Raw genomic sequence first — 26,544 nt, forward strand, 5'->3', positions numbered from 1 at the left:
GCAGGAAAATACTGTATATTTTTCAGGGCAAATTTTCATAGTCGTTCATCTAGTTTTACGGTTGTCTCAATTTCGTCTCTTTAGTTTCAATTGTCTCAATTTCGTCCCTATAGTTTGTTTTAAGTTCCAAATTGGTAAAATTGTTAACAGCGTTAATGAAAATTAACGGAAAAATATGATTAAAAAATTAAGTGCTCCAATTTTCAATCCGGTTGAACCGATTCGAAGATCTTATTTTTTTGATCATTTTATCCTAGATGATCGTAATGAATTTTTGGCTCTAAGGCCTTTCAACGAGCACCCGAAGTCTCCTTATTTAGTTTCAAGGCTCTCTTAGGGTGCTCATTGAAAGGCCAAAAATCCATTATGACCATCTGAGATAAAATGATTAGAAAAATAAGATCTTCGCACCAATTCAACCGGATTGAAAATTGGAGCACTTAATTTTTAATCATATTTTTTCTGTTAGTTTCATTAACAGTATTAATGATTTTACCAATTTGGAATGTAAAACAAATTACAGGGACGAAATTGAGACAATTGAAACCAGATGGACGAAATTAAGACAACCGTAAAACTAGAAGGACGACTTTGAAAATTTGTCTTATTTTTTATTTGAAAATTGTACATAATTTCATAATGAAGTACCATTTAAGAACGAATGAAGTAATGATTAGATGGAGAGAGAAATTAAGATAATAATTGGAGATAGAGGTAATAATTAGTGGAGAGAGATATACAGAAAAATAAGAATAATGATTAGAAATAGGAATAATGAGTGGAGAGAGAAACGAAAGTAATAATTGAAGTATGGACAATGAGTATTTTGTGAGTTGGAATTTTTTTTTTCAAAAAGCAAACCAAACAAAGCATAATTTTTTTTAGGGAAAAAAACTGAAATAGTCCCTATAGTTAAGTATTTGTGTCAATTTGGTTCCTGTAGTTGTAATTGGCTCGATTTACACTCTGTGCTTTTCATTTTGTTTCAATTTGGTCCAATTACTAACTTCCGTTAGTCCGCCGTTAGTCCTTTAAACAACAAAATCATATGGGCCCCTTTTTTAGGGTTAAAATAGACTCGTTCGACTAAATAAGCCAACTGGCTTATTTTTTTATTCTTATTGAATTTTTTTTCCTATTTGTTAGTTTTTCATCAATTTTTTTGGGGTGATTACATCGTCATGACAAGAGAAATCTAAAAAGTAAAAAATTATGATCGAAATCCAATTTTTTTTGAATAAAAATCAAAAAATTGGCTTATTGACTTATTTTTGTCTTTATTCAAAAAATGAGGTTTCGATCGTAATTTTTTACTTTCTAGATTTCTCTCGTTACAACGATGCAATAATTTCCAAAAATATGACGAAAAATTAACAAATATGAAAAAAATTTGAATAAGAACAAAAAAATAAGCCAGTTGACTTATTTAGCTGAATAGGGTTACTCACTCCCCTCTTGCCCTAATAAACCTCTGAACCAAAACACAACTCATTCTTCCATTCTCCATTGATAAGGAGGTACTTGAGAAGAAATTTGGTTATAATTTTCTACAAAAAGTTGCCATCGAATTCAGCATTTTCATGATCAGTCATGAGGTATCATAACCACTGATATTGTCTACATGTTCAACTTGTGGACAAATACTGAGATGCCTTATTTTTCTGCATAGTACTGAAAATGCACATAGAACCATGTCCAAAAGTCACAACATGATATAGATCCAAAAGTCACAACATGATAAATAACCATATCCAAAAGTCAGAATATTATATAAATTCAGTTCCAAATTTACCATGTCATAACCTAATACATAGATATAACAAACCACTCAACTAGGTTACAATAAACCTAACTTAACAGCCCAAGTGGTTACAAAAAATAGTGCCCTGTTATTCCATTAATTTTCCTACACTTGGCTCATGCACTGATTCCTGACTAGGAATGTTGAAAAATAAACCTAGGCCAATTTTTTCGTCTTTATTAAAAAAAATTGAATTTCGATAATAATTTTTTACTTTTTAGATTCTTCTCGTCATGACGATGCAATAACCCTCAGAAAATTGACGAAAAACTAACAAATAAGAAAAAAAATTGAATAAGGACAAAAAATAAGAAAGTTGGCTTATTTAACCGAACGGGTCTGTTTTAACCCCAAAAAAGAGGGCCATATGATTTTGAAATTTAAAGGACTAACGGAAGTTAGTAATTTGACCGAATTGAAACAAAATAGAAAGTACAGAGTGTAAATCGAGCCAATTATAACTACAGGGACCAAATTGACACGAACACTTAACTACAAGGACTATTACAGTTTTTTTTCTTTTTTTTTAATAAAGACAAAAATAAGCCAATAAGCTATTTTTTTTGTCTATTGAAAAAAATCGATTTCGATTGTAACTTTTTTCTTTTTACATTCCTCTCATCATGACGAAACAATCATCCACAAAAAATTGTGAAAAAACTAACAAATGCGAATTTTTTTCGAAGAAGGACGAAAAAAATAAGCCATTTGGCTTATTAGGCCGAATAACCTTTAAGTTTTTCTCACACACAAAAGAGTAATGCTAGGAACACAATTGTAAAACACAATTCAAAACATCGATTTATTCTCAATTTCGGGATGCAAGTTGGCTCACATGTACCGAATGATTTCAAGCATTGAAGTTGTGTACTAAAGTTGTGTTAGTTGACTTTTTTTCGGTGGTCTTTCCACACCGTCACGCAGTATCCCAATCCTTCTATTTTTGTTATTAATTTTTTTTTTTTTTGGAGGGAACCCAATCTCTCTATTCAAAGGTACATATTTTTGTGTGATTCAATACTAATATGAATGCCACCAAAAATGTATGATGAACGAGGGTATTGAAACCACCGCTAGTGCAGTTGGTTGTCTTATTTTCTCCTTCAATTGAGGTCTCGATTCAAACTCCACGGAAGATGGACTTTGAAAGCCAAGTCTGAACTCACAAGAATATTAAAATATTACGTGAAGGTGTCTCAAAATTATTGAATAATATCCCCGTCACTGAATAATATCCCCCACGAGGGTCCCCCGTTTTCCTAGGAGATAGGAAAAAGAAGATCAAAAGAGAACCTTTTTTGTTTTGTTTTTTGGTTCCTTTTTTATGGGTACACGCAACTAGAGCCGAACCTTCACGTAACACGTTGTTGGGGGAGCGGAGGGAGACGTTTGGGGATTTGGTACCGAGCACCGACGCCACACATGCGTGGAACGGAGAGAGGAAGCTAATATAATACTAATATTCCAAAGGAATTCCTCAATTGCTAAATCAGCATTCAAAAAGTCGCACACGGCGCACGCCAGCCATGAGCATCTTATTAACCAATTGCTGCATTTGTTCCAACTACTTCAACCTAACCTGCACCGCCACTTGCACCTCAACTTCCATCCCTCCAATTATAAAACACCACCAACGTCCGCCCATTCGCCTCTCGCTTCTCCGTTCCTCCTCCTCCACTCCCTCTGGTAAACTTTCTTATACATCACCACTCTCTTTCTCTCTCTCTCTCTCTCTCTCTCTCTCTGTACACACACTCACACATGATGCGTGTGCGTGAATTTAACCACATACAAACACATATCATACAAACACACATATTTGTGTGCGTTCCGTTGGCTTGATTTACGCGTCTAAATCAGGTTGATTTCAAATCATGTAATCGTGGATCTTGATGTTCTCAACTCTTATTAATATATTGCGTTCTGGATTTGAAATGTGTTGGTTGTATTTGGTCCTTTTCGTTCTTCTCTTTGGCATGATGATGATAAACAGGAGGATTTTACGCTTTTACTGTGGTGATATGATTTTGTGAATGTGTATGTATCTGATTGTATAGTATATGTGGGAGTATTAATGTGTTTTGCTGGAGTTTTTCCCCTGGAGAATTCTTCGAAGTATAGGAAAAGGTGTTGAATATGCAGCCTCGCTATATTATTTGAGTTTATTTGAAGAGTCTGTAGTGAGGATTGATATTCTCGGGGAACTTTCGATTGCCGGATGATTTTTTTAGAAGGTTTGGAAAAGATCTGATTAATGATGGGGATAAAGGGGACATACGGGTCCCTTGGATAGTAGATGGGATTGTATGTACTACGGGATTAGTTATACTAGATTTGGTGGGATGAAGAATGGGATCAGGAGTGAAGAAACTTTTTCCACCATTACATGAAATGTGGGACTAGCTAATCCTATTGAAACATGTTGGGCCACTTGTTTCCTTGTACTATGGATGCATGATTACAATCCTGGCATCAAACGTGCCCGAAGGGCCTATTTGATTGTCTGGACTAGATCCGGATTGTGATTACATAACATGGGAGGTCAATTCTGGTGTTTGAATGCAGCTGTTGGCGGAGGGATTACATATTAGTTGGAAAACCAATCCTAAACAAACATGGAATTTATTATATTTTGGGAATGTGAAATTGCAAGTCCCTCACTTTAGTCCAGTGGTATCACTCCTCGTAGGAGATTATATAGACCCTAGCTATTAGTCTGGTCAATCAAACACGGCATTAGAAAAAGATGGAAAATTAGTGTAACGATTGCTTATGCTAGCCAAAATTATTCGATACTTGAATGAGGTACCCTCAGACAAGATACTTGATTGACGACTAGACATGGAATTGGATCCAGAGCGATGTTGCAATACCATCCTCTTGGTTAGTGTGCTTAATTTATTTCCCAAATACCAATAAGAAGTTAGGTCTTATTTGACTATTCGATAGATATTTGTCGTATGATTCAACAAATTTCTCCTTTGTATTATTTTGATTTCTCCTTTTGGGATGATTCCTGGGAATTGGGTATTCAAGACACGGTACGTATGTATAACACATAATTCAAAAGTTCACAAATAATGCTATGTAGTTTATTTTGCTCAATGCATCAGATAACATAGCTATTTCGTTGCCTCTTTGATTCTCGTACTAAAGACACAATTGCACTCATTTAACCGATTATTGCTTTGGCAAAATTGAGTGTTGGTAAGAGTCTTGTATGGCATGTAGTTATTTCCTTTCGCTATTCTAATTTGAAATTACTATATTGAATGCGATTTTGCAAGGTTCTATTTTGGCTGAATTTCTTTTAATCCATCAGTTCTTCTATGTTAACTCATAGGTATGGATTCCAATGTGGGCCAGAGCTTGTACCCTCTGCACCGATGTAAAACAATTCACCTGGTTTGTGCTATTTTTGATCCTTTTTGCCTTATGATTTGAATGGTAGAAAAAAGTAAGGTCCAATGATGTATAGGATCTGAAGTTCTGAACTACCACATACTTCATCTAGATGCACTCTTGGTTTTTCCATTTGTACTGCCCATGGCATTTTGGTACTAAAGTTCAGTGACATAGGTGAGGCATGCGCAAGGTATTCACAATGTAGAAGGAGAAAAAGACCATGACGCATACTTATCAGAAGAACTCTTTGATGCACATGTCACCCCTCTTGGCTGGAAACAGGTAATAGTTGTTAATATATGGTTTTGATGTCAATTTGTTAACCGTAGCATCCTTCGCATAAGTTTTGTTAATAGTACACTTATTCTTTTAGCAGTCCTGAAAGACTCTCTCAAGTGAGGTATCGTGTTCCGATATAGTTTTGCAGAAAGTGTTTGCTATCAGTTTTTTTCGTTTGATCTAGTAGAAAATATCTAGTCAGGGAACTGTATTGAATTTTCTTAGAAACTTATTCGATATTGTCTTGTGTGGTACTCTCTTGAATCAAATAATTCATATTTTAGCTGTAAAGAATACTTCATCTGGACTCTGTGGTTGTAACAGGTAGCTAACCTTAAGAACCATGTTGAGGCATGTGGCCTTTCCAAGAAGATCGAATTAGTCATCGTTTCTCCTTTGCTAAGGTATCAGTTACTCATGATTTTTCTCCATGCTTAAGCTCATACGTCATCAGCTGTCCACTATTTTGAGTTCTCTACAGTTGTTATCTATGATCTGACAAGCATGTGAATTCTCTATGGGTATGTGTGCGCACATATGCAACTCTAAGGATAAAAAGTAGGGCAGGAGAAGAAAAAATGATTCCTAAATATTATAATTCTCATCGTTGACTGAATTGCATCGCATATATGATTGTGGCCTCTGAAACTGCCTCCTCCTGCCCATGGTTGCTGATATCTTGTTAAGATACTTGAATTCTTATGAAGCTGATTTTCAGGTATTTTATAACACTTTATTGTATTGATTTTTAAGTGTTCTGAATATTGAAAGTGCACTTACATCTTACTGCTGCTGCTTGGGAAAGATATTTTTGGTCGACAACACTACTTAATGTTTACTGCGCACGGCATTTTGTGTTCATATGGCGTGCACTTTTCTTGCTCATTTAATCTGTATCCTCTCAAAAGTGGCAAGGTCTAGATGGAGAATTTTTTCCATTCTAAAGAAAAGGCCAACTATATATGGGGTATGGGCATACAGAATAAAATACAAAATGCCTCGACTGGTGTCCAATTCGATCTGTAAATCTCAATTGGCTGAATTGTTCATAGACTGATCATCATACAAATGGGTGAAGTATTGTAATTTGTAACATAGGCTCTGATTACCACTGGCTGCATTGTAGGACCATGCAAACGGCAGTCGGAGTTTTTGGGGGTGAAGCTTATGTGGACGGGATTGATGCACCTCCTTTGATGGTTGCAAATGCTGGGAAGAGTAGCCATCCTGCAATCTCAAGTCTAAATTGCTCACCTTTCATTGCGGTGGAGCTTTGTCGAGAACATTTGGTATGTGACATCATCTTTCTGTTTTCTTGTCGCTCTCTTTTTGTTTCTTTAGTATGTGGGAGCGATAAAATGCACAATTCCATGCATAGAACTAGTGTAAGTGTAGTTATAAAACTATGAAACCTCTCCCATGAGGAATTCTGTGAAACTTCTCATATTGGTAGATCTACAACTGATATTGTGGAGGAAACAGTTTTTGATAGTCAGGCCTTTGAGTTGGGGACTTCAGGTTGTTCTTGTTTAAAAGATGTCCTTGCTAAAATCGTCCAATTTTCTAATTCAAGTAGTTATTGGAAATAGTTTTTCTTCGGTTTTCAATGATTTGAGGATGATTTTGGGTTGTGATATTTTCTCTCTTTACTCCTTGCCAATGCTTGAGAGTAGAACCCATCAAAGCATGTGTTTTTGCTCATAATTTCAGATGACATTCTCCTGTATTCTTGTCTTCAATAAAGTGCTTGCTCATCAGGTGCTCTATTCTTATGGCTTTGTAGCTTCTCAAGGACGTTTCGTGTTTTAACTTGAATTTTGAGTTGCAATATTGAGGCCATAGGAATTTTAAAGTGGGTTGATTTGCCTCATCTGATTGCATGTTTTACAGCAAAAGATTTGTTGATTTGACTAATGGATGGTCTCTGCTGTTGACAGATATGTGTGCACGACCTTAGGTGCCAGTTATTTGTTGTCTCTCAGTTGCACAATTCTTATAACTGCATTGGCTTTGGGAGACATGTTTGGCATTTAAGTTTTCATGCTCATGGTACATCCAATGTAGAGATTAAACACCTATTGAGAGTTATATGACTTGAGGGCCTTGCAATGACATGGGAAAGACCAAGGGCAAATTTACATTTCCAGTAAAGAAAAAGACTCATTTTTGGTTTAATGGATGATTAGACCCTTAGTTTGAGATGTACAGCAAAAGTTATCTGGGATGCCTACTTTGATTTTTGGTATTTTCATTTATTGACTTTTTACATTGTAGCTTGCCCAGATAGAAGATACCTTGGCTTTTGAGGGGTGGGAACTGAAACTTCAAATACTATGATAGTTTTCTATTATATCTTGTTTGGGCTATTTCATTTCAGAACTCGGTATGCTTTGTGCGATAAATATGAGATTATATGGTGCACTGAAAAAAAAAAAAAGAGGTTTATATGATGTAAGTCGTGTTAAACACTTTCTCCTCTCTCTTAAATGCTGCATTCTATACCTTTTCTTGCAAATAGTACAATGCCTCCAGTGGACTTCATAAATATTAGGTTCTCTATTTCAACTTGTTTCTCCTTTGAACTACTATGTTAATATTAGATAGTTGCAATTGAACCCCATCTGAAAACACTTTCTGCAGTGCTTTCTGTTACTTAGCTTGAATGTCGTTTTAAAGAAAGCCATCCGTTGATTAGGTTTATCGTTAGTAAAATATTTTCATTGGTTTTGGCAGCTTTTGTTGCTGGTGCATAGCTTGATATATATCACGCAGGGTTATTGTTATGGGCCTTATGGCAGACATTAACTCATCCCCAATATAGGATTCCTTCCTGTAGTACCTTTCCTTTCTCCATCCTCTTTGTCTTAACTAAATGACATTTAGATCCCTGGATAACATGCAGGGTCTTCATCCATGTGATAGGAGGAGAAGTATTAGCGAATACAAGCCTATTTTTCCAGCTATTGATTTTTCCCTGGTAAGTGTTTTTTTCATGATTCTCACTTACCAGTCGTCGTCAGTAAGAAGGAAAATACTTTGACCATGGATACTGGATAGCCTATTAATGGGTGATGTTTGCATTTTTCTTCAGATAGAAAGTGATGCCGACATTCTGTGGAAGCCCGACACAAGAGAGAAGGATGAAGAACTTGCTCGGAGGGGAATGAAGTTTCTGGACTGGTGATTCCTTGTCTCAGTTGCCTGAATATCTTGGTGCGAAATTTGATGTTGCTATGGAAAGAATTCAAGCTGTAAAATATTGATTGTGCCATCTCCCGTTCATGAAAAATCATACAGATAGGCCCTTGTGCAAAAGATTCTTTTGTTCTCCCTTCGGATATCGCGGTTTTCCTAGGGCGATCACACCCAGATTCACAATTGATTCTTGCGAGTCGAGGGTCTTGTAGGATGCAATAGCAAACTAGCCTAAGAGTTGGTTATCCCATTGTCAGCTTTATAATTATCCTTCCGACTTTCACAACTATAAGCAGTTTAATTTTTAGTGACATTATCAACCTTTGCTAATAAATACTCTATTTTTTTCTTTTTCTTCTTTGTTTTAAGTGACTCCCTTATCTAATAAAAAGCACATAGGTGCCGTTGAACGCCGAAGAGATCTAGTTGTTTAATATTATTTTAATTTGTTGGGACATCAAATGGCCTGTTAGTCTTCTTGTGTGACAGATTGTGCTTTCTTTTCATGACCATTGCTTCTTTCCTCAATCCTACTACTGTTGAATATTTGAACACTGGATACTAACACGCAAGGCTTGATTAACAGTGCGAGCCCTCTTCCTTTCCGCTCCCTTTCAAAGCATTATTTGAATTTTCATGATATAAGTGGCAGTCGTGTCCATCTGTTTTGTGTTCTACCAACAAATGTGACAGTTACTTGCCGACTTCTCCTTTCTCATCCTATTTTCATTTGTACAGGTTGTGGACGCGGCCAGAGAAGGAGATTGCAGTTGTTACCCACAGTGGATTCTTGATTCATGCCCTAAGTGCATTTGGAAATGATTGTCATCTATCTATCAAGAGTGAAATATGCAAACCGTAAGTGTATTTTGGCTTCTCACATTTTACTTGTTAGAGAGCAGCATATGTACTATCTATCTAATCCATATATACCCAACTGGAAGCAACCAGCTGCCAAATTCTTTACCCCCGTTACTTGGGAAGCTTTGGATTCATTTGACCATTTGGCCTGGCCACAAGCTTTAATCAACAGTCAACAGCAGCTGGTGGGAGGGAAACCCATATTCTCCTATTCGATAGAGTATCCTTCTCAACACCGAAAGTGCGTAGTCGTAGGTAAAGTGGTAGAAGGCAGACTTCTAGAAGTATTCAGTCATCTAAGAGCTAAAATGTAAAAGACGCGCAAACAGCATACATACGCACACAGAAATATGCACTCCCAGAATTAGATGAGGATCCGTGCTTCTGTGTAATTTCATGTCTACTTCTCAACACCAAAAGTGTTTGGTCTTAGATAAAGTAGTAGAATTCTAGAAGTATTCAGTCATCTAAGAGCTAAAATGTAAAAGACACGCACAAGTAGCATACATAGACACACAGAAATATGCACTCCCAGAATTAGATGAGGGTCCTCTTTTTTTTTAACAGCATTAGATGAGGGTCCTTGCTGCTGTGTAATTTCATGTCTTCTGGAATTATTCACAGGATTCTGCTCCCACTCCCAGTACTTACTTTCATGTCATTATTTTCTTTTCCCACGGAGAATATCACCCAGTTGCCACAAAAAGTGTCTACGTGCAGCTAGGTCATCTTCTGAGAATTTATTCAAGACTGTTATGTTATTTCTTATTGGTTGCCACTAGCTACAGAAGTTTCTTTATATAGCTAGTTCATCTTTTAAGAGGTGCTCAAGAACTCTTCTGTTATTTCATGAAAATTGTAATGGTTCCAGTGAGGTGCTTTGGTCATGTACTACAACCCTTTTTATCTCTTTTCTAGTGTCCATTTAGTAAATGGACCCAAAGTTGGTTCTTCGCCTGCCATAATATCATAACCTCAGGATAGTTGTAGCTTATATCTGTATGTGGCAATCGTTGGAGGGATAATGAGACTAGGGAAAAAGTTGACCAAGTAATGAGACATGCATTCCTTGGCTTGACCTTTATAGACGCAATTTAAGTTCAATTCAAGTATTCAACAGTCTTTACAAGAGGTTAGCCTGTTCGAAACCACATTTCAGGAGATGTGGATTTGGTAGGTGCATTGAGTTCAGTTACCCGACTACTACTATCGGTGGTGGGGAAATTCTGAAAAAAGTGGTCGTAATTGGGAAGTTAGACACACCCTAAACCTCATCCTTTTTCCTTATAAAAAAGCACGCACACAAGCTGAAAAGAAGTTTTGTTTTTCATTTGTCTTGTAATTTTCCCCTGAATTAGATGAAGCTCCTTCATTGAGTGATATTTTGATGATGGGCGATGGAAATTTAAGTTTGCATACAGAATAGTAATGAACTGATCTGACACCTATCTCACATTCGCACACTGGCACATTGATGACTGCCTGCAGCGGCGGTGCTCCAGGATTTCAGTCAATGGTGAGTCTAGTGAGACATAGACTAAAAGATAACTTTACATCCAAATATACTCAAGTAACAAAACTATACGATTGCCAGCGACGACTTCATTTGCTTGGCCTAGTGGGTTCATTTGCGTCGTAAGAATATTGTACATATAAGTGTTAAAATCTTTCAGCGCGTTCCTTGGACCCCACTGTTAAAGATTGGAGCCGCCCCTGAATGCCTGCGTCGCGTTATCATTCTTTTGCAACTGACCTAATGTTCTCCATTGTCATTATGTGCTATTATTACTGACCAATTGTTGTAATTTGTTATGTATATTCAGCTTTAACAACTGTGAGCTTCGTTCAGTGGTCATTGTCGACAGAGGGTAAGCCAGTCATTCTTTTAACTCAGAATTTTGCCCTCATGCTTTATGCTTAACTAATGTATTGATTCCGTAATCTGCAGTATGATAGGATCTGATTCCTCAACCACTAACTATCCTGGAAAAATTCCTAGTGGGCCCGATCTACCCAATGATTTCGCAAAGCAAAAGCATCCAGGCATTTGAATGTCTGCATAATCAATGCGACGTCACGTGCGAAACTTAATTGTTTTCGTATTCGTTGATTCGATTCTTCATAAGCGATTTGGTGTGGTATAGCCTTGCATTTCAAATCCTAGTTTCTCAGTGAATATGTTGCCCATATTCCTTCTTGCTATGGAAAGGAGGGCTTAGATCTGAGGCCAGGCTAGAAAGAAATGCTGTTTCCTGTTTCTTTTCTCTCTGATGACTAGGCAACTTGCAGGACAAATTTAGGTTGTTAATAAGTTCCTAGGAACAGGTTCAAAAAGTTCTTGTTTTGGATCAATACTTATGCAGGAGTTGTTATGCCTCGATCTCAATTTGTCATTTACGAATTTCTGGCTAATTGTCCGTTTATTTTCGCAATTCCCTAGTTATATGAATCTGTACTCTTTTTTGGTTTTATTTATGAAGAAGTCAACATTATCCTTTCACTTGTGCCAGTGTTCTAAAAGTTGACCGCCCTAGACCGACTAGTCTCCAGGTCCTTTCTCAGCTCTCTCAAATAGAAGATCTTGATGGTGCAGATCGACATTGAGTCTGTGTTCTCTATGCAAATTTTTTTTTTTTTTTTGATCCACAATTCTCTATGCAAGTTGAACCCTCGGAAGGTATTTCCTCCGTCCCAATCTAAATATTCCATACGGTTTTTTGTGTATTTTCAAACCCCCAAAAAATATATTTTTACATTATTTTTAAAATTTTCTTACATCAAATTAAAGTGCTCAAATGAGCATTTTAATTTGGTGTAAGAAAATACAAAAAAATAATAATAGGTAGAAGTATTTTGGGATTTGAAAATGCACAAAAAACTGTAAGGGATATTTAAATTGGCACGGATGGAGTAATAAATAGCTCATGTAATTTTGGAAACGCCTAAGCACTAGGTGCCCATTTTTTCACGCGACTAACACCTAGAAATTTTTACCACGTTGCTTGTGCTGTTTCTCATAAAGTTATTAGAACATTGCTTGTGCCTTTTTCGCACAACTAGGTTTTTCGCCGTCGTGCAAGTATGAAGATTTCGTGCCCGTGGAATCTGTTAAAAATGAGATTTTTCGAAAATATCGTATACAACGCACAATTTCCAATCACTGATCATTTTTGTGACAATTGCCTTATTAACGTCTATTTAGTTTCAATTCGGGCACGAATACCCTCAGAATATCTTTTGTCCAATTTCTATGTTCATGTAGCAATTCAAATTATAATAATATCACAAAATAAATATTCAGCCAAATAATTAATTACTACATTTAAAATTAAGTCTATTTCTCAAATTTAGAATTTATAAAACATTTTCACTATTTATCTATTTAACTACTATATTCTTATTCATAGATTTTAGAAACTAATTTTTATTCGAAAGTGCATATTACTAAATTTAGCATTTTCTTAATTTTATTTTTTTAACAACAAAATACAATAAATGTTTAATATTAAATCTTTATAATGAGTAATTTGGTCTAATCAATATTTATTGGGGTTAAATATTAACTAATATATAATCTAAAATAAATCTAATTAATTATACAACGAAATGAATAAAAATAAATAGTATATGAACAAATACTTGTGTTAATCCTCATATTTATAAATAGATACTTTCTACAAATTTCATTGGTAAACATGTTTTTCTTTTTATAAAAAGTTCCTCTTACGTTTCTTAATGCTATTTACTGATTAAAACCCCTCTTTTGTTTTATATCATCTATTGATTCAATAAACCTACACTTGTCCTCTTGCACACAATTCAACCACTTATCTTCGCCAGTGATTCACCATAATCTCGCGAATAATCATCAATTTAAGTATAAAAACATTTTCAGGCCTTATCACTGATTTTCTATCACAAACAGGACTAAATAATAATTAATTAAATTCTGAAATTAAAAACAGGTTACCATCTTCAACAAGAATTAAGTTTTTGTCCTAACTCCATTAAAATACAAATTGAGTTACGGGTTTCCGGAAAACTACCTCAAACACGATTCTAAGTTCGGGTAAGTGTTGCACGGTGTCTGTAGTTCGCTGTAGTGGTTTCGAAAACTCGAGGCGGCGTCCGGCGGAGCTTTGACGGGGCCGCAGCGGCGGCGTAGGCATGAAATCCACTGTTTTTTTTTTTTTTTAGACCACCGGGGTGGAAACGGGTGGTGGTGAACGGAGGGGAGGGAGGTGGCTGCCGTGAGAGGTGGTGGTGATGGCAGGAGGTCGGGCCGAGGAGTGGCCGGCCGAGGTGGGTGGTTGTCGAGGAGCGGCGGTCAAGCCGGAGATGGTGGAGCCGAGGAGGTGGGGGCTCAGTGGGTCGGGCTCACGGTGTTGGACGGAGAACACCGGAGGAGGTGGAGGAGGTGACTGGTGGTGCGGGGTGAAGGGAGCCGAAAACACCCCAGCAGAACCACGGTTTTACCAAAACACCCCGCAAATTGAAAAAACCCCATCGTCACGAACCTGGCCAGCTCCAATCCAGAGGCTTAATTGGAAAAATTGGACAAAAATGGCCAAACCCTTTTAACGTTCTTTCATTAACAGATTAGATATGAGATCATTGTAAAGTTACAAGAATAACAATAAAAATGAGTGTGAAAATCAGTTTGTTTTTATATAAGTAGATAGATTGGTACTCCTATATTCTTGTAACTGTTTAGTGCAAATGATATAAAAAATAAAAAATAAACCGGTTTTAAGTGCAAATGTATCATCATGTCTAGGCGGCTAATTGAGCCAAAAAGACTAAAATTTGGACTAGAGGAGGTATTTTGTGGAAACATGCCTCCTTTTGGAGGAAGTGCACGAGGAATTTGAAAATTCTATAGGTGCAGCGGTAGCAGCCTGCACCACAAGACTATAGATCGGCCGATCCGGTTGCGTCAAAGCCCTTTAGACCAACTCATCCTACACAATTCCTTTGTCCGTGCACGAGGTTGAACTTTTTCGGCGCAGCTCATTCGAAATAGATCATCATGTCACAAACTAGTACTAGTATTCTGTTGATAACGTGTCAAGTTGTTATGAAAAGGTCAAAAGAGTGAATATAGAGAAGGCTAATCTAGGTTTTTAGTCCTTATATAAAAGGGATAATGCTATGGTGTTTCCGGTCATTTTAGGAATACCGTAATTTTTGACATAACTTTACCATTATGAGCATAACTAAAACTTATTACAAGTATAACAGAACCCAAACAAGGCCATAACCAAAGAATATTCAAAAAAACAACAAAGGCATAACTAAACCTAACCAAAGCATAACAAACAAGTTATGCCTTGTTATAGTTCTGTTATGCTCATAATGGTTTTGGTTATACTCATAATAGATTTTAATTATGCTCATAGTGATTTTGTTATGCCAAAAGTTACGGTGTCTCCAAAATAACCGGGGACACCGAAGTCATTCCCTGCAGTTGATTGTCTCATTTCCTCCTTCTATGGAGTTCTCGGTTCGAATTCCACAAGAGGCGGACTTTGGGGGCAAGAGCTATGGATTACCTCTAGATCTCTCTGTGTTAACTTTAACACCCCGCTAATGTATACAATATTGAAAAAATATATATAAAAAGAAGGTTTATCCAGATTTTTAGTCCCTATAATTATGGGCGAGTTTCAATTTAGTCCTTATATTTTTTCCCTTTTTTATTTGCCATAAAATTAATCATAGTTATCCAAATTGGTCGCAACAATAATGATAAGAGGACAAGTGGTCCAAAAAGTAGGTGAAGCGTCGTTGGGCAGAAATAATTCTCGAATTACATTATCCTCTCTCTAAACATAATAGTATTATCTATTGATCATTAAAATATAGGGGAGTGATTTTGCCACCCCCTAAATTGTTAACGACACTCCCCAGGAGAATGCCAAAATTAATATGAATTGATTTTGCCACTCTCCAAATTGTTAACTTTTGAGGAGTGACAAAATTAACCCATATTGATTTTAACACTTTCCTATAGAATGCAGTTAACAATTTAAAGAGTGATAAAATCACTCCCAAAAAATAATGATATCGGCGACATGTTAGCTGATTCCATATCCATTATTCTATATTCCATGACATGAACTGAAGCGATGAAAAAATTAATTAATTTCCACATTCGTCTAGATGAAGTGAAAGCGAAGGCGAGAATAAAAAAGAGGACAGAATCCTCTGGAGTATTGTTTTTTGACCAAAAGTTCTTTATTGAACACAAGAACTTTACTCACTACCAAAATTCTAATTTATACAAATGGAGAATATCATAATGGCATGATCAGCCAAATCATAAAGTACCAATCAAAAGATTTGGAAGTAAATTTGCCATCCACAAATATGTATAGGGAGATCATAACAATTACTATTAGTGAGTTCCCGTTTGTGTCATCTAATTTGGTTATTGTGTTTTTAACCAATTTCGAGTTTTCAAATAAATTTACGTGCAATTTGACTATATTTGAAATGATGATCGATTTGACTATATTTGGAATGGTGATCAATTCGAAAATCCAGTAACAAGGTGCCTAGTTAGAATCAATTGGTAAACTACTAAGGTCATCCACAGTGGTATAATCAAAAATCAATTATTTTTAAAGTTAACAATATTTGAGCAAAAGATGGCTCACAATGTTATAATCAAACTTAACAACATTCTTAGAAATAATCAAATTTTGGGCTTTGGATAACCAAAACTAGCAACCTTTTTTCAATAATTAAAATTTGTGAACTCCATACCACATAAGTTAACTAGTTCCAAAATTTGTATACACGCTTATTTCAATTGGTATTTTTCTCTCTTCTTCGCCTACTCTATATCTTATTCATTTAACCCACAAACTATTTCTCTTTCTTTCCCTTAAAAAATGAAGCTCATATCTCTCGATCATCTACAATTCAACCCATGATCGCCAGATTAAGGTATTTCACTATTCTTTTCCGTTTCTTTTTTTTTTTCCAAAAAAAATCATAATAGGAGGGAAGAAAGTCATCGATTTTTTTCCAAAATTAAGAGAGGGAATTGATATTTTTTTTTGCCAAAAAAAAAAGGTAAATGGAGGAAAGTGAATGGCTGACAACAAAAGGGAAGAGAGAGTGAAATTATAATGAACCTTTATTTTGGTTATAGACTAGAAGTGACCATTGTGAAGCTTAATATTGTTAAGCTTAACAACCACTTAAGTGAATAATCAAAAACTGACGTGTCAACTTTTGGTTATCATTTTTTTATTATTCCACTGTGGATAGCCTTATATTCTACTTCCGTAATGCATTTACATTTGAAAAACTATGAATTGCATTTTAATATATTTTATGTAATAAATAAATGCTCAAACCGGTCGTAGAATAAAAATGGTAAGAGATCAGAATATCTCTATTTACTACAAGAAAATCGTTCTATAGCAACGGTCGAAAGCGTTGCCAAAAAATTCAAAAACCGTTGGTAGAGACCCGTTTAGGCTATACCAACGGTTCAGCCAAACCGTTGCAATATATCCGTTGTTATAGAGGTATAGCAACGGTTTTAACGAGCGTCGGTATAGATTTTTTTTTACCAACGGTTTCATTAGCAACGGTTATAACCATTGCTAAAGGCAATTTTCATTTTTTTAAAAACAAATCACTGTGTGACTTAAGCCTCCACGTGGCGCTGACGTGGCACCCGTGTGGCAGCCTATATGGCGCCCGAGCCCACGTGGCGCCTGCGTGGCGGGCGAAATATTCTTGCTCCTCCTGAGAATCGAACCTCCGACCTCGTGTGTGCGCGAGCGTGCGCGAACCAACTGTGCTAGTCAATAAATTGTGAAAAATTATACACCTTTTAATATTTATACTATACTAACCGGTTTTTTTTAATTCTTTTTTTTTAAATCCGGTTTCTAGTAACGGTTAATGAAAACCGATGCTATAGACCAGTTTATAGTAATGGTTATTGAAAACCGTTGCTAAGGTCAGTTTTTAGCAACGGTTAATGAAAACCGTTGCTATAGTCTTTTTTAGCAACGGTTAATGAAAACCGTTGCTATAATGTTGTGATCTACTAACGGTCACATGAAAACCGTTGCTATAGTCCTGTTTCTAGTAACGTTTTGGAAACCGTTACTATACACCATCTATACCAACGGTTTTTTTAACCGTTGCTAAAAAACCTTTGGGAGATCCTAAATTTCTTGTAGTGATTATAAAACAGAAGGGTGTGGGGACAAGTTGTTGGAATGGTTAGGATTGATTTGATCCAAGGGCTAAGAGGCATTCTCCTCATATCATTAAAGAGCCCACATTTTAAAGCTAATTACACAACTGCCATACATGCCTTGCCACCACATTCCAAAACGTATTCACCGTACTTCGTCTTTTGAAACCCCCACGCCAGAATTCCTTTCTCTCTCTCTCTCTCTCTCAAGGCACCACCTCCATCACCATCGTCCTCTCTCCCTCCTTTGTAAGTTCAATGTTTTATTTGTTTAGTATTCTTTTATGTTTTGAAGTTTGCAATTATTGTTGGGTGTTCGGTTTCTTATTAATCACCCATGGTATATGTTTGCTTTCAAGGTGTTTGTTAAAATGCATGGTAGAAATAGAATGAACTCCATTTAGACATCTTAAAAAAAAGCCAAGGAAACAAAAGCAAAAAAAATTTATGGGCTCTTCAAATTCCAAACATCTTTCAAAACTCCCCAGCTTATAGGCTCTTTTTTCCCATTCAGGCATTTTTTCTCATCCCTTTTGAAAAAAAACAAAATGAAATGATAGGGACAAGTTGTTGGAATGGCTAGGATTGATTTGATCCAAGGATTGAGAGGCATTCTCCTCATCTCATTAAAGAGTTCACATTTTAAAGCTAATTACACAATTGCCATACATGCCTCGCCACCGCATTCCAAAACGTATTCACCGTATTTCGTCCTTTGAAACCCCCACGCCAGAATTCCTCTCTCTCTCTCTCTCTCTCTCTCTCTCTCTCTCAAGGCACCACCTCCATCACCGTCGTCTTCTCTCCCTCCTTTGTAAGTTCAATGTTTTATTCGTTTAGTATCCTTTTCTGTTTTGAAGTTTGCAATTATTACTGGGTGTTCAGTTTCTTATTAATCACCCATGGCATACGTTTGCTTTCAAGGTGTTTGTTAAAATGCATGGTAGAAATAGAATGAACTCCATTCAAACATCTTTAAAAAAGTCAAGGAAACAAAAGCAAAAAAAATTTATGGGCTCTTCAAATTTCAAACATCATTCAAAACTCCCCAGCTTATAGGCTCTTTTTCTCTATTCAGGCATTTTTTCTCATCCCTTTTGAAAAAAAACAAAATGAAATGAAATAAGCAACAAATTGTAGACGAAAAGCAGAACTCAAAAAAAAAAAGACCTACCAGCATTATTTTTTTGATCAGTACTTACTGGCAATTCTGGTACAAGAGAAGTATTCTTAAGTCAATTAAGCAGAATACGCCTCAAGGAAAAACAGAAAATAGTTTTGGAAAAAATTCGCGGGAAGTGTAGGGACCCAGAGACTCGGATTCACTTGATCCAATAGTCTTTTTCCTTTTGTTCCCTTAAATTGTGGTCAAAAAACCTATTTTTGCATATACAAGTTGACAGGTCAGCTGTTTCGAGTAATAATCTTCACACATTTCTTATATATTATAACTTTTGGTTGATGCTGTGGAACTGTACATTGTTGTATGTGGACCAATTTTGCTTTAATGATTACCAATAATCCTTCTTCTTTGATGGTTTTAGCGCTTTTACATTATTGGCTTGAGTTGATAAGAAATATTGACAAATTCTATTTATTTCGGTGGGTTGCTTATGTGGTGGTTCGGTGAGTTTTTTTTCTTATAATTTTTTGGTCTTTTGTTTGGAGACCGACAATGATTCCCTTTTTGAGGTGATTTCTTTTGGAGGCCGACACTTGAACTGTCATATTTTGTAGCTTCTCATTTCGGTGTACCTCAGACTCCTATGAACTTTTCTTATCTCTAGGACACCTGATGGTGTTTACATGATTCAGTACCAAAATGCTTGGTTGCTATGGCTTATGGACAATACCCTGGTAGCTTGGATCAATACTGATTTTGATTGTTGCACTAATTTCTAGGTGGTGCTCGGCATTTTCATGCTTCAAGCAGACAGGGGCTCATTTTGGATCAATACTTCAAGTTGGTTTGTGCTCTCCTATCTCTTAGTTGGGTTTATGCACATTCTGTGTCGGGTTATGATCTGAAAACTCTTTTCCTTTTTTGCTTTGTATTTTTCCTTTTTTATTTTATCAAATTTGTGCTGAGTTGCAGATGATTGTCACGGGGTAATCCTTTTTTTTTATATCAATAAAAAAAAATCTTCGCCATTCAAGAAAAATTGGTTAATTTCCAGCAATTTGAAATTACCTAAAAAATTTTAGCTACCTACAAATTGAAATAATGTTTTGAGCCACTATCAAGATTCAAAGGGTAATTTCAATTTCAACCGAGGTGCGTAGTGCCATAGGCACGGACAAGCACTAGTTTACCTAATAAAACACAAGGGCATGGGGACCACACAAATAAAAGTTGATCTAAGGGCTGAGATTCATTTGATCCAAGGACTGGCAATGCATTCTCCCCAAGAAATCAAAGCGCCCATGTCTTTTTTACATATATTACAAAGCTGCCATCAAATCACTTTTGCCCTAACAGCCACCAGTTTGCACATTTTCAAAACATTTCTGTGTTTCAAAATCCACTGTGCCATTTCTTCTTCTCTCTCTCACACACATCCAATGAGACTTCCCCCCCCCCCCCCCCAAAGAACTAGACTTTCATCCCCGTCACCATTTCAAAACATTTCTTTACATTTTCTGCTTCTTTGTGATATGATGGTGTCTCTACCTATGTTTGACGGGCAATTCCAACCTGAATGCGTAGTGTTGTAGGCACGGACAAACACTAGTTAAAATAAAAACATGACATGCACAGAAATTGAAACACAAACATGTTCATAATCGTTTAATGTGTATGAATTCTTCTGCGAGATTCATGTGCATCATATGTAAGAACACAACTATGGGATGCCGAACTTTTGGAGTACCAAAAAAGTACAACGGCTTTCGAGGCTATTTTTGAATCCCACAAAAAAGATCCAGACCGTTAAATAATTTTTCGAAGGGCCTTGCCAAAACAAAGCTCAATTCGATATGTGTAAATAATTACTCTAAACTACAAGTTTTCATTCAGAATTCAGAATCGTAAATTCTGAATGAGAAATAAAAAGATTGGATCAACCACTTTCAAATATTTAACTGGATGAATTTTTGCAAGTTTATCAAAAGTGGGCCTCGCAAGACGTCTTACATTTTCGGTACCCCAATAGTTCAGTACCCTTAGCATTAGTGTTGTATGTAATACATCTGAGTACATATATATTCACATACAATTAGCTAGGGCTGTAAACGAGCTGAATATTAAAATGTTCAAATTCATTAGTTAAGTTTTTTAGCGAACTCGAGCTGAACTCAATGAAAATTTGATGTGCTGATCTTTTGTCGAGCTTGTTCACGAGCCAATAATCTGATATATTTATGGTATCATACATGTTTAGAGTCGCAAATAAATTTTTTAGTATGTACATAAATACGTTCATACATATAGTGGAGTATTAAAATGATAAAAACATATAAAAAATAGTTTTTAGTTATTATAATCGTTTATACTTCTACAAATTTTAAAATTGTCATTATGTAAATACATAAGTTTATACATGGACAAGTTATATAAGTTAATACTTAGGTCTCGTTCTCTTGAATTTAACTTAAATCTGGAAGTTTTGTCTTTAATTTGAATTTTTTTTTGCATTTTTTAGTTTTTCACCAAACTTTTGTGAGTTATTGATTCATTTCGACGAAAGGAATCGGAAAAATAAATTTTTTTTTTTTACTTTTACACAAATATTTTGAGAAATAACCATTTTTTTGGCTAAAAAATGTCGATTTCTCTGGTCGACACAAATCAATAATCTACAAAAGTTTGGAACAAAACTAACAAATGAGAAAAAAATTCACATAAGGACAAAACTCTCATATTTAAGTTAAGTTAAAGAGAACCGGGTATATAAAATTTTCATGATACACATCATGCACTCTAGGCTCGCGAATCTAATCAAGTCGAATACTACTTAGTTTTTGTTTAGTTCGTTTTTGTTTAGTTCATTTAGTAGACAAATCGAACTGGAACGAACTTTTACCTAGTCAAGCCTCGAACAGGTTAAAAACTACTCAGTTCATTTACATTTTTCAGTCGTATTATTCAATTAAACTTGAGAAATAATTTTCACATTTTTTTTTTTGATAAATGCACTCCAGTTTCTTGTTTTTAGGTGAAAAAATTTCACACAAAAACTTTACTAAAAAACAAAAATATATTGCATTTTTTAAAAAGGATGCGGAAATCATTATAGGGGAAATCACCGATCAGTGGCCCATGGGGCAATTAAGTCTCAACCAATGGACAAGTTTTCACAGAATTCTAAAAATATGAAACGGAAAAAAATATTTCATTATACATGGAAAGGGTCATGTAAAAAGACTAATATACTCAAAATCCTAAGCCTCTTCTTCTCTCCCTCCGTACGACGCAGCTGCTGCTGCATCTTCGTCTCGAGAGAGAGAGAGAGAAATTATTCGTTTGCCCAAACGAATTAAAATTTAAACTTGGAACATTGACACACGTTTTTCTCTTCCACTGCACACAGCCTTCTCTCTAAAATTAATTAAGTATTTCAAATTTCAATCCGTTTGAATGAGTGAGAATATTTTATTTTTTTTATTATTTAATTCTAAAAGGTCATAATTAAATTTTGACTATAGGGCTCTCGTTGATTAGCCCTAAGAAAGTTGTAGAATCAAATATCTCTTAGGACTAACCAACGAGAGCCCTAAAGTCAAAATTTAATTATGACCCTTTAGAATTAAATAATTAAAAAAATAAAATCTTCTCACCCATTCAAACGGATTGAAATTTGGAACACTTAATTTTTCAACTTGCAGTTTATATATTAAAAAATATGGTTAAAAAATTAAGTGCTCCGAATTTCAATCCGTTTGAATGGGTGAGAAGATTTTACTTTTCAAATCATTTAATTCTAAAGGGTCATAATTAAATTTTGACTATAGGACTCTCGTTGGTTAGTCCTAAGAGATATTTGATTCTACGACTTTCTTAGGGTTAATCAACGAGAGCCCTATAGTCAAAATTTAATTATGACCCTTTAGAATTAAATAATTAGAAAAATAATATCTTCTCATCCATTCAAACGGATTGAAATTTGAAACACTTAATTTTTCAACCTGCAGTTGATATATTAAAAAATATGGTTAAAAAATTAAGTGCTTCAAATTTCAATCCGTTTGAATAGGTGAGAAGATTTTATTTTTCTAATCATTTAATTCTAAAAGGTCATAATTAAATTTTGACTATAGGGCTCTCGTTGATTAACCCTAAGAAAGTCGTAGAATCAAATATCTTTTAGGACTAACCAACGAGAGTCCTATAGTCAAAATTTAATTATGACCCTTTAGAATTAAATGATAAGAAAAATAAAATCTTCTCACCCATTCAAACGGATTGAAATTCGGAGCACTTAATTTTTTGGTGCCAATAGAGTAGTGTTCATGTGTCTTTACTAATACCCAATGTAGTCCGTTATAATAAATAACTTGCTCTTTTATATGTCAAGCAATAGTCAATTATTTGGGACAAAGTTCTCTAAAAAAATATGACTTGGTCGATGTTAACAGAAATATTGGTCTTTACTAATACCCAATGTAGTCCGTTATAATTAATGACTTGCTCTTTTATACGTGAAACAATAATCAATGGAGTCTTGGAAAGTATTTTTCAATATCAATCAGGGATATTTTTGTCTTGATAAATTATAAATTCCATGTATTGGAAATTAATATTCTCCTTCTCATGACTTATGATTTCCAAAAAGGTAGTCCATAACCTGGTAATAATTTGCCCCAAGCTCCACTGTCCTGTCATTTCCCCATCATTATACTTAAAATTTTCTTGCAAGACAATCCCTCTCAATCCCTCTCTTCCACGCCTCATGATTATCCCTAATAATTAAACGAACCCGGGTCCCACCCAGCCCCCACACCTCACCTCTCTCTCTCTCTCTCTCTCTCTCTCTCTACCGGCTCACAATCTCTCTCTCTTTCGCTCGCGTTTTTCTCAGGTGCCCCCTCCTTCCACTATCCATTCGACGCCATCCACGCCCACCCAACAAATCACGTGCTTGCCCTTTTCTAAAACCCTAATCCCCAAATCCTCAACCGGAAAAAATGGAGAACTACCCCTACTCCAATTCGTATCCAGATTCCGGTCACTCATCCCCTCGGTCTCGAGAAATCGACTGCGAAAACGCCTCGTGGGACGACCAGCCGCTTTCCTCCGGTTACAAGGTCAAGTTGATGTACAGTTACGGCGGCAAAATCCACCCTAGGCCTGGCGACAACCAGCTCACCTACGTCGGCGGCGACACCAAGATCCTGGCCGTTGATCGGAACATCCGATTCTCCTCCTTCATCTCTAAGCTCTCCAATTTGTGCGAATCGGATATCTGCTTCAGGTTAGTGCTTGGTAGATTAATCGGACGTAAGGAGGTTTGATGATGAAAATCCCCAAATTATCAGAAAATTCACATCGTAGCTTCTGAAATTCTTTCTCAATTTGTTACTTGAAACGCAAAAATTGTCACTTTGGAGCAACTCCCCTGATCACTACTTGAATCGCGTCTGACTCTGTGCTCTTTGATGTGAATCTATATGAATTAAGTTACTTCAATTTCCTTTTGGAATTTTGTTACACTAAAAAAATTTTAAAAAAAATCATCTTGGAATTGCGTTTTATTTTGAAATTTAGATAGATTTCATGTCTTACTAAACGAATTGAAGTCTATTTCTGTTAAAACTTACTGTCCTATGTAATTATTGGAGTTCTTTTTTCTTTTCTTTTTTTGGTAATTTTGTTTTTCTTAGACTGGCCCAAAGTTGGTTTGGGTTTTTCTTAGAAGTCCTGTTCTCCATCGAATTGGCGAATATGATCAGAAGAATCTAGTAGTTTTCACGTTTAAGATGATCTTAAAGTATAGTGAATTGTAAGAGCTTGTACCATCAAATTATTGTTGGAAATTTGCGCCCCTTTTTTTTTTTTTCCGGTCAAGCGGAAATTCGAAATTTGCGCCTTTTGTCGAACCGTAGAGATCTGTTTCTGTTTCAGGTACCAGTTACCAGGAGAAGACCTCGACGCCCTAATCTCCGTCACGAACGACGAGGACCTCGAGCACATGATGATGGAGTACGACCGCTTGTACCGCGCTTCAAACAAGCCGGCGAGGATGCGCTTGTTTCTTTTCCCGGCGAACTCTGCTCCGGCGACGACTTTCGGTTCCGGCGAGACCAAGTCGGAGCGGCAGTGGTTCGTGGACGCCTTGAACTCCGTTCAGATCCAGCCCTCTTCGCCGCCGGCGCCGGATGCGGGGACGAATCCGGACTTCCTGTTCGGTTTGGACAAAGGACACGCGCCGTTGCCGCCGGTCGCTGCCGTGGCGAAGGAGCGAGATTTGCCGCCGCCGCCACATATGGTTCCTGATTCTTTCCCGAAGGTAAATCTCAGGGGCTATTCCATTGGGGTTTGAGGGTACAAGGAAACCTCTTTGTTCAAAATGCATCAAAATTTCATATTTTGCATGTAAGTTGATTTTTATTAGAATTAATAACAATCCACTTGAATTTGTTATAAAATGAGCTAATTTTTTTTTTTTTTTTTGCATATAAAATGATTTTTCTTTAATGTTGTTTGCATTTGGATAATTTTTCGTATAGCTTAATTTGTAAGTTAGTGGATGATTAGCTCATTTTTTTTGTTTTTGTTTTTGCGAGGTATCATATGAATAGATTATTTTATATAGTTTTCAATCGAAATAAATATATCTATCTTATTAGTAATGTTTTGTATGTAAACTATTTTTATACATTTTTGTCACACCGCGCTAAAATTAAAATTTTGCAGCCATCCCTAGTAAATCGTGCCGAATCGGACAGCGGTTCGGAGGATCGGCACGTGATCGGAGAGCCGGTGGTTTCTCCGTCAGAGATCCAGAGGCAAATGCACGAATTTCAGAGGTTTCAGATATCTGGAAATGAACAAGGGATGTACTACAGAAAAATCGACGAACCAAACCCGAACTATTACAACACACAGAAAGTACCGGAGAAACTTCCACCTGCCCAACCGGCTGCGCCGGTGACAGTCCCGGCTTCCTACTGGCAGGAACGAAACGTGGCTACTGGAGGTTACCCCGTATCAGCAGCAACAGCTCATGAACCACCGGTTTACCTAATTCAGACGCCGACCGGGATGTATCATGCTCCTGCTCCGGCATTGCGACCGGTTACCAGCCAATTCACCGGTCAGGGATACTATGGAATGCAACGAGTAGTGCCGGAGATGTACCGGGAGCAGCAGATGTACAATCCAGGTCCACAGCCGTCTATGCAGGCTTTGCAGCAACAAATGGTACGGCCTCCGGCAGCGGCTGGAGTAGGGATACCCACCGAGCAGGGTTATTCACATGTAGCTTACGAAGGGCGGCAGATGTACTACACCACTGCGCCAGCAGGGGTGGTGCCGCCTTATCAGGCGGTGAATGCAGTGGTTGATTTGAGGCAAGGCGGAGGCGGAGGCGGCGGCGGCGGGTGGAATGCCGAGGGCGGTAAGTTCGTTGGCAAGGGTTCAGAATCTTCTTCGCTGTGATCTTTGTTTTTTTTCAGTTAGTTAATGGAGAATTATTGATTTACCTGGTGTTCTGTGCATGTTCTAGTATCAGTTATTTGGATGTGGTTGGTTTTTGTTTGGCAATATTCTTGCGAGTGTATGTTTGTCATGAGGTGTGCAACTGTGAATATTTTCTCAACAGCTATTGCAATGCCATTTATT

The 26,544-nt window shown here is 36.5% G+C and overlaps 2 protein-coding genes and 1 long non-coding RNA gene across 3 annotated transcripts; 2 read left to right on the forward strand and 1 right to left on the reverse strand.

Annotated features, from left to right (window-relative positions):
• Positions 1-3,141: 3,141 nt before the first annotated feature.
• On the forward strand, positions 3,142-11,942 carry LOC131330525 (phosphoglycerate mutase-like protein). Its single transcript, XM_058364142.1, has 10 exons — positions 3,142-3,487; positions 5,145-5,206; positions 5,381-5,488; positions 5,810-5,889; positions 6,612-6,774; positions 8,388-8,462; positions 8,577-8,665; positions 9,419-9,538; positions 11,365-11,409; positions 11,490-11,942. Exons 1-10 carry the CDS (start codon positions 3,328-3,330, stop codon positions 11,590-11,592), a joined length of 1,005 nt encoding a protein of 334 aa, XP_058220125.1. The 5' UTR covers positions 3,142-3,327; the 3' UTR covers positions 11,593-11,942.
• LOC131330527 (uncharacterized) lies at positions 6,996-7,734 on the reverse strand. The gene is made up of 2 exons (XR_009201136.1): positions 7,561-7,734; positions 6,996-7,395 (listed from the first exon to the last, which is right to left on the reverse strand). It is a non-coding gene; the product is annotated as an uncharacterized LOC131330527 (long non-coding RNA).
• Positions 11,943-23,703: 11,761 nt separating the features above from the next.
• On the forward strand, positions 23,704-26,544 carry LOC131330523 (uncharacterized). Its single transcript, XM_058364140.1, has 3 exons — positions 23,704-24,175; positions 24,826-25,210; positions 25,618-26,544. The coding sequence occupies exons 1-3, from the start codon at positions 23,889-23,891 to the stop codon at positions 26,359-26,361; spliced, it is 1,416 nt and encodes a 471-aa protein (XP_058220123.1). The 5' UTR covers positions 23,704-23,888; the 3' UTR covers positions 26,362-26,544.

This window comes from Rhododendron vialii, chromosome 6a (assembly GCF_030253575.1).
Source record: "Rhododendron vialii isolate Sample 1 chromosome 6a, ASM3025357v1".
In the NCBI taxonomy this organism is placed as follows: Eukaryota; Viridiplantae; Streptophyta; class Magnoliopsida; order Ericales; family Ericaceae; genus Rhododendron; species Rhododendron vialii.

Excerpts from the sequence above, each read along its gene's own strand:
- LOC131330525 (XM_058364142.1), top strand. The coding sequence starts at position 3,328 with ATGAGCATCTTATTAACCAATTGCTGCATTTGTTCCAACTACTTCAAC. Across the intron at positions 5,489-5,809 it reads CCCCTCTTGGCTGGAAACAG|GTAGCTAACCTTAAGAACCA; the intron begins GTAATAGTTGTT and ends TGGTTGTAACAG. Across the intron at positions 11,410-11,489 it reads GTGGTCATTGTCGACAGAGG|TATGATAGGATCTGATTCCT; the intron begins GTAAGCCAGTCA and ends CGTAATCTGCAG.
- LOC131330523 (XM_058364140.1), top strand. The coding sequence starts at position 23,889 with ATGGAGAACTACCCCTACTCCAATTCGTATCCAGATTCCGGTCACTCA. Across the intron at positions 24,176-24,825 it reads GAATCGGATATCTGCTTCAG|GTACCAGTTACCAGGAGAAG; the intron begins GTTAGTGCTTGG and ends TTTCTGTTTCAG. Across the intron at positions 25,211-25,617 it reads TTCCTGATTCTTTCCCGAAG|CCATCCCTAGTAAATCGTGC; the intron begins GTAAATCTCAGG and ends AAAATTTTGCAG.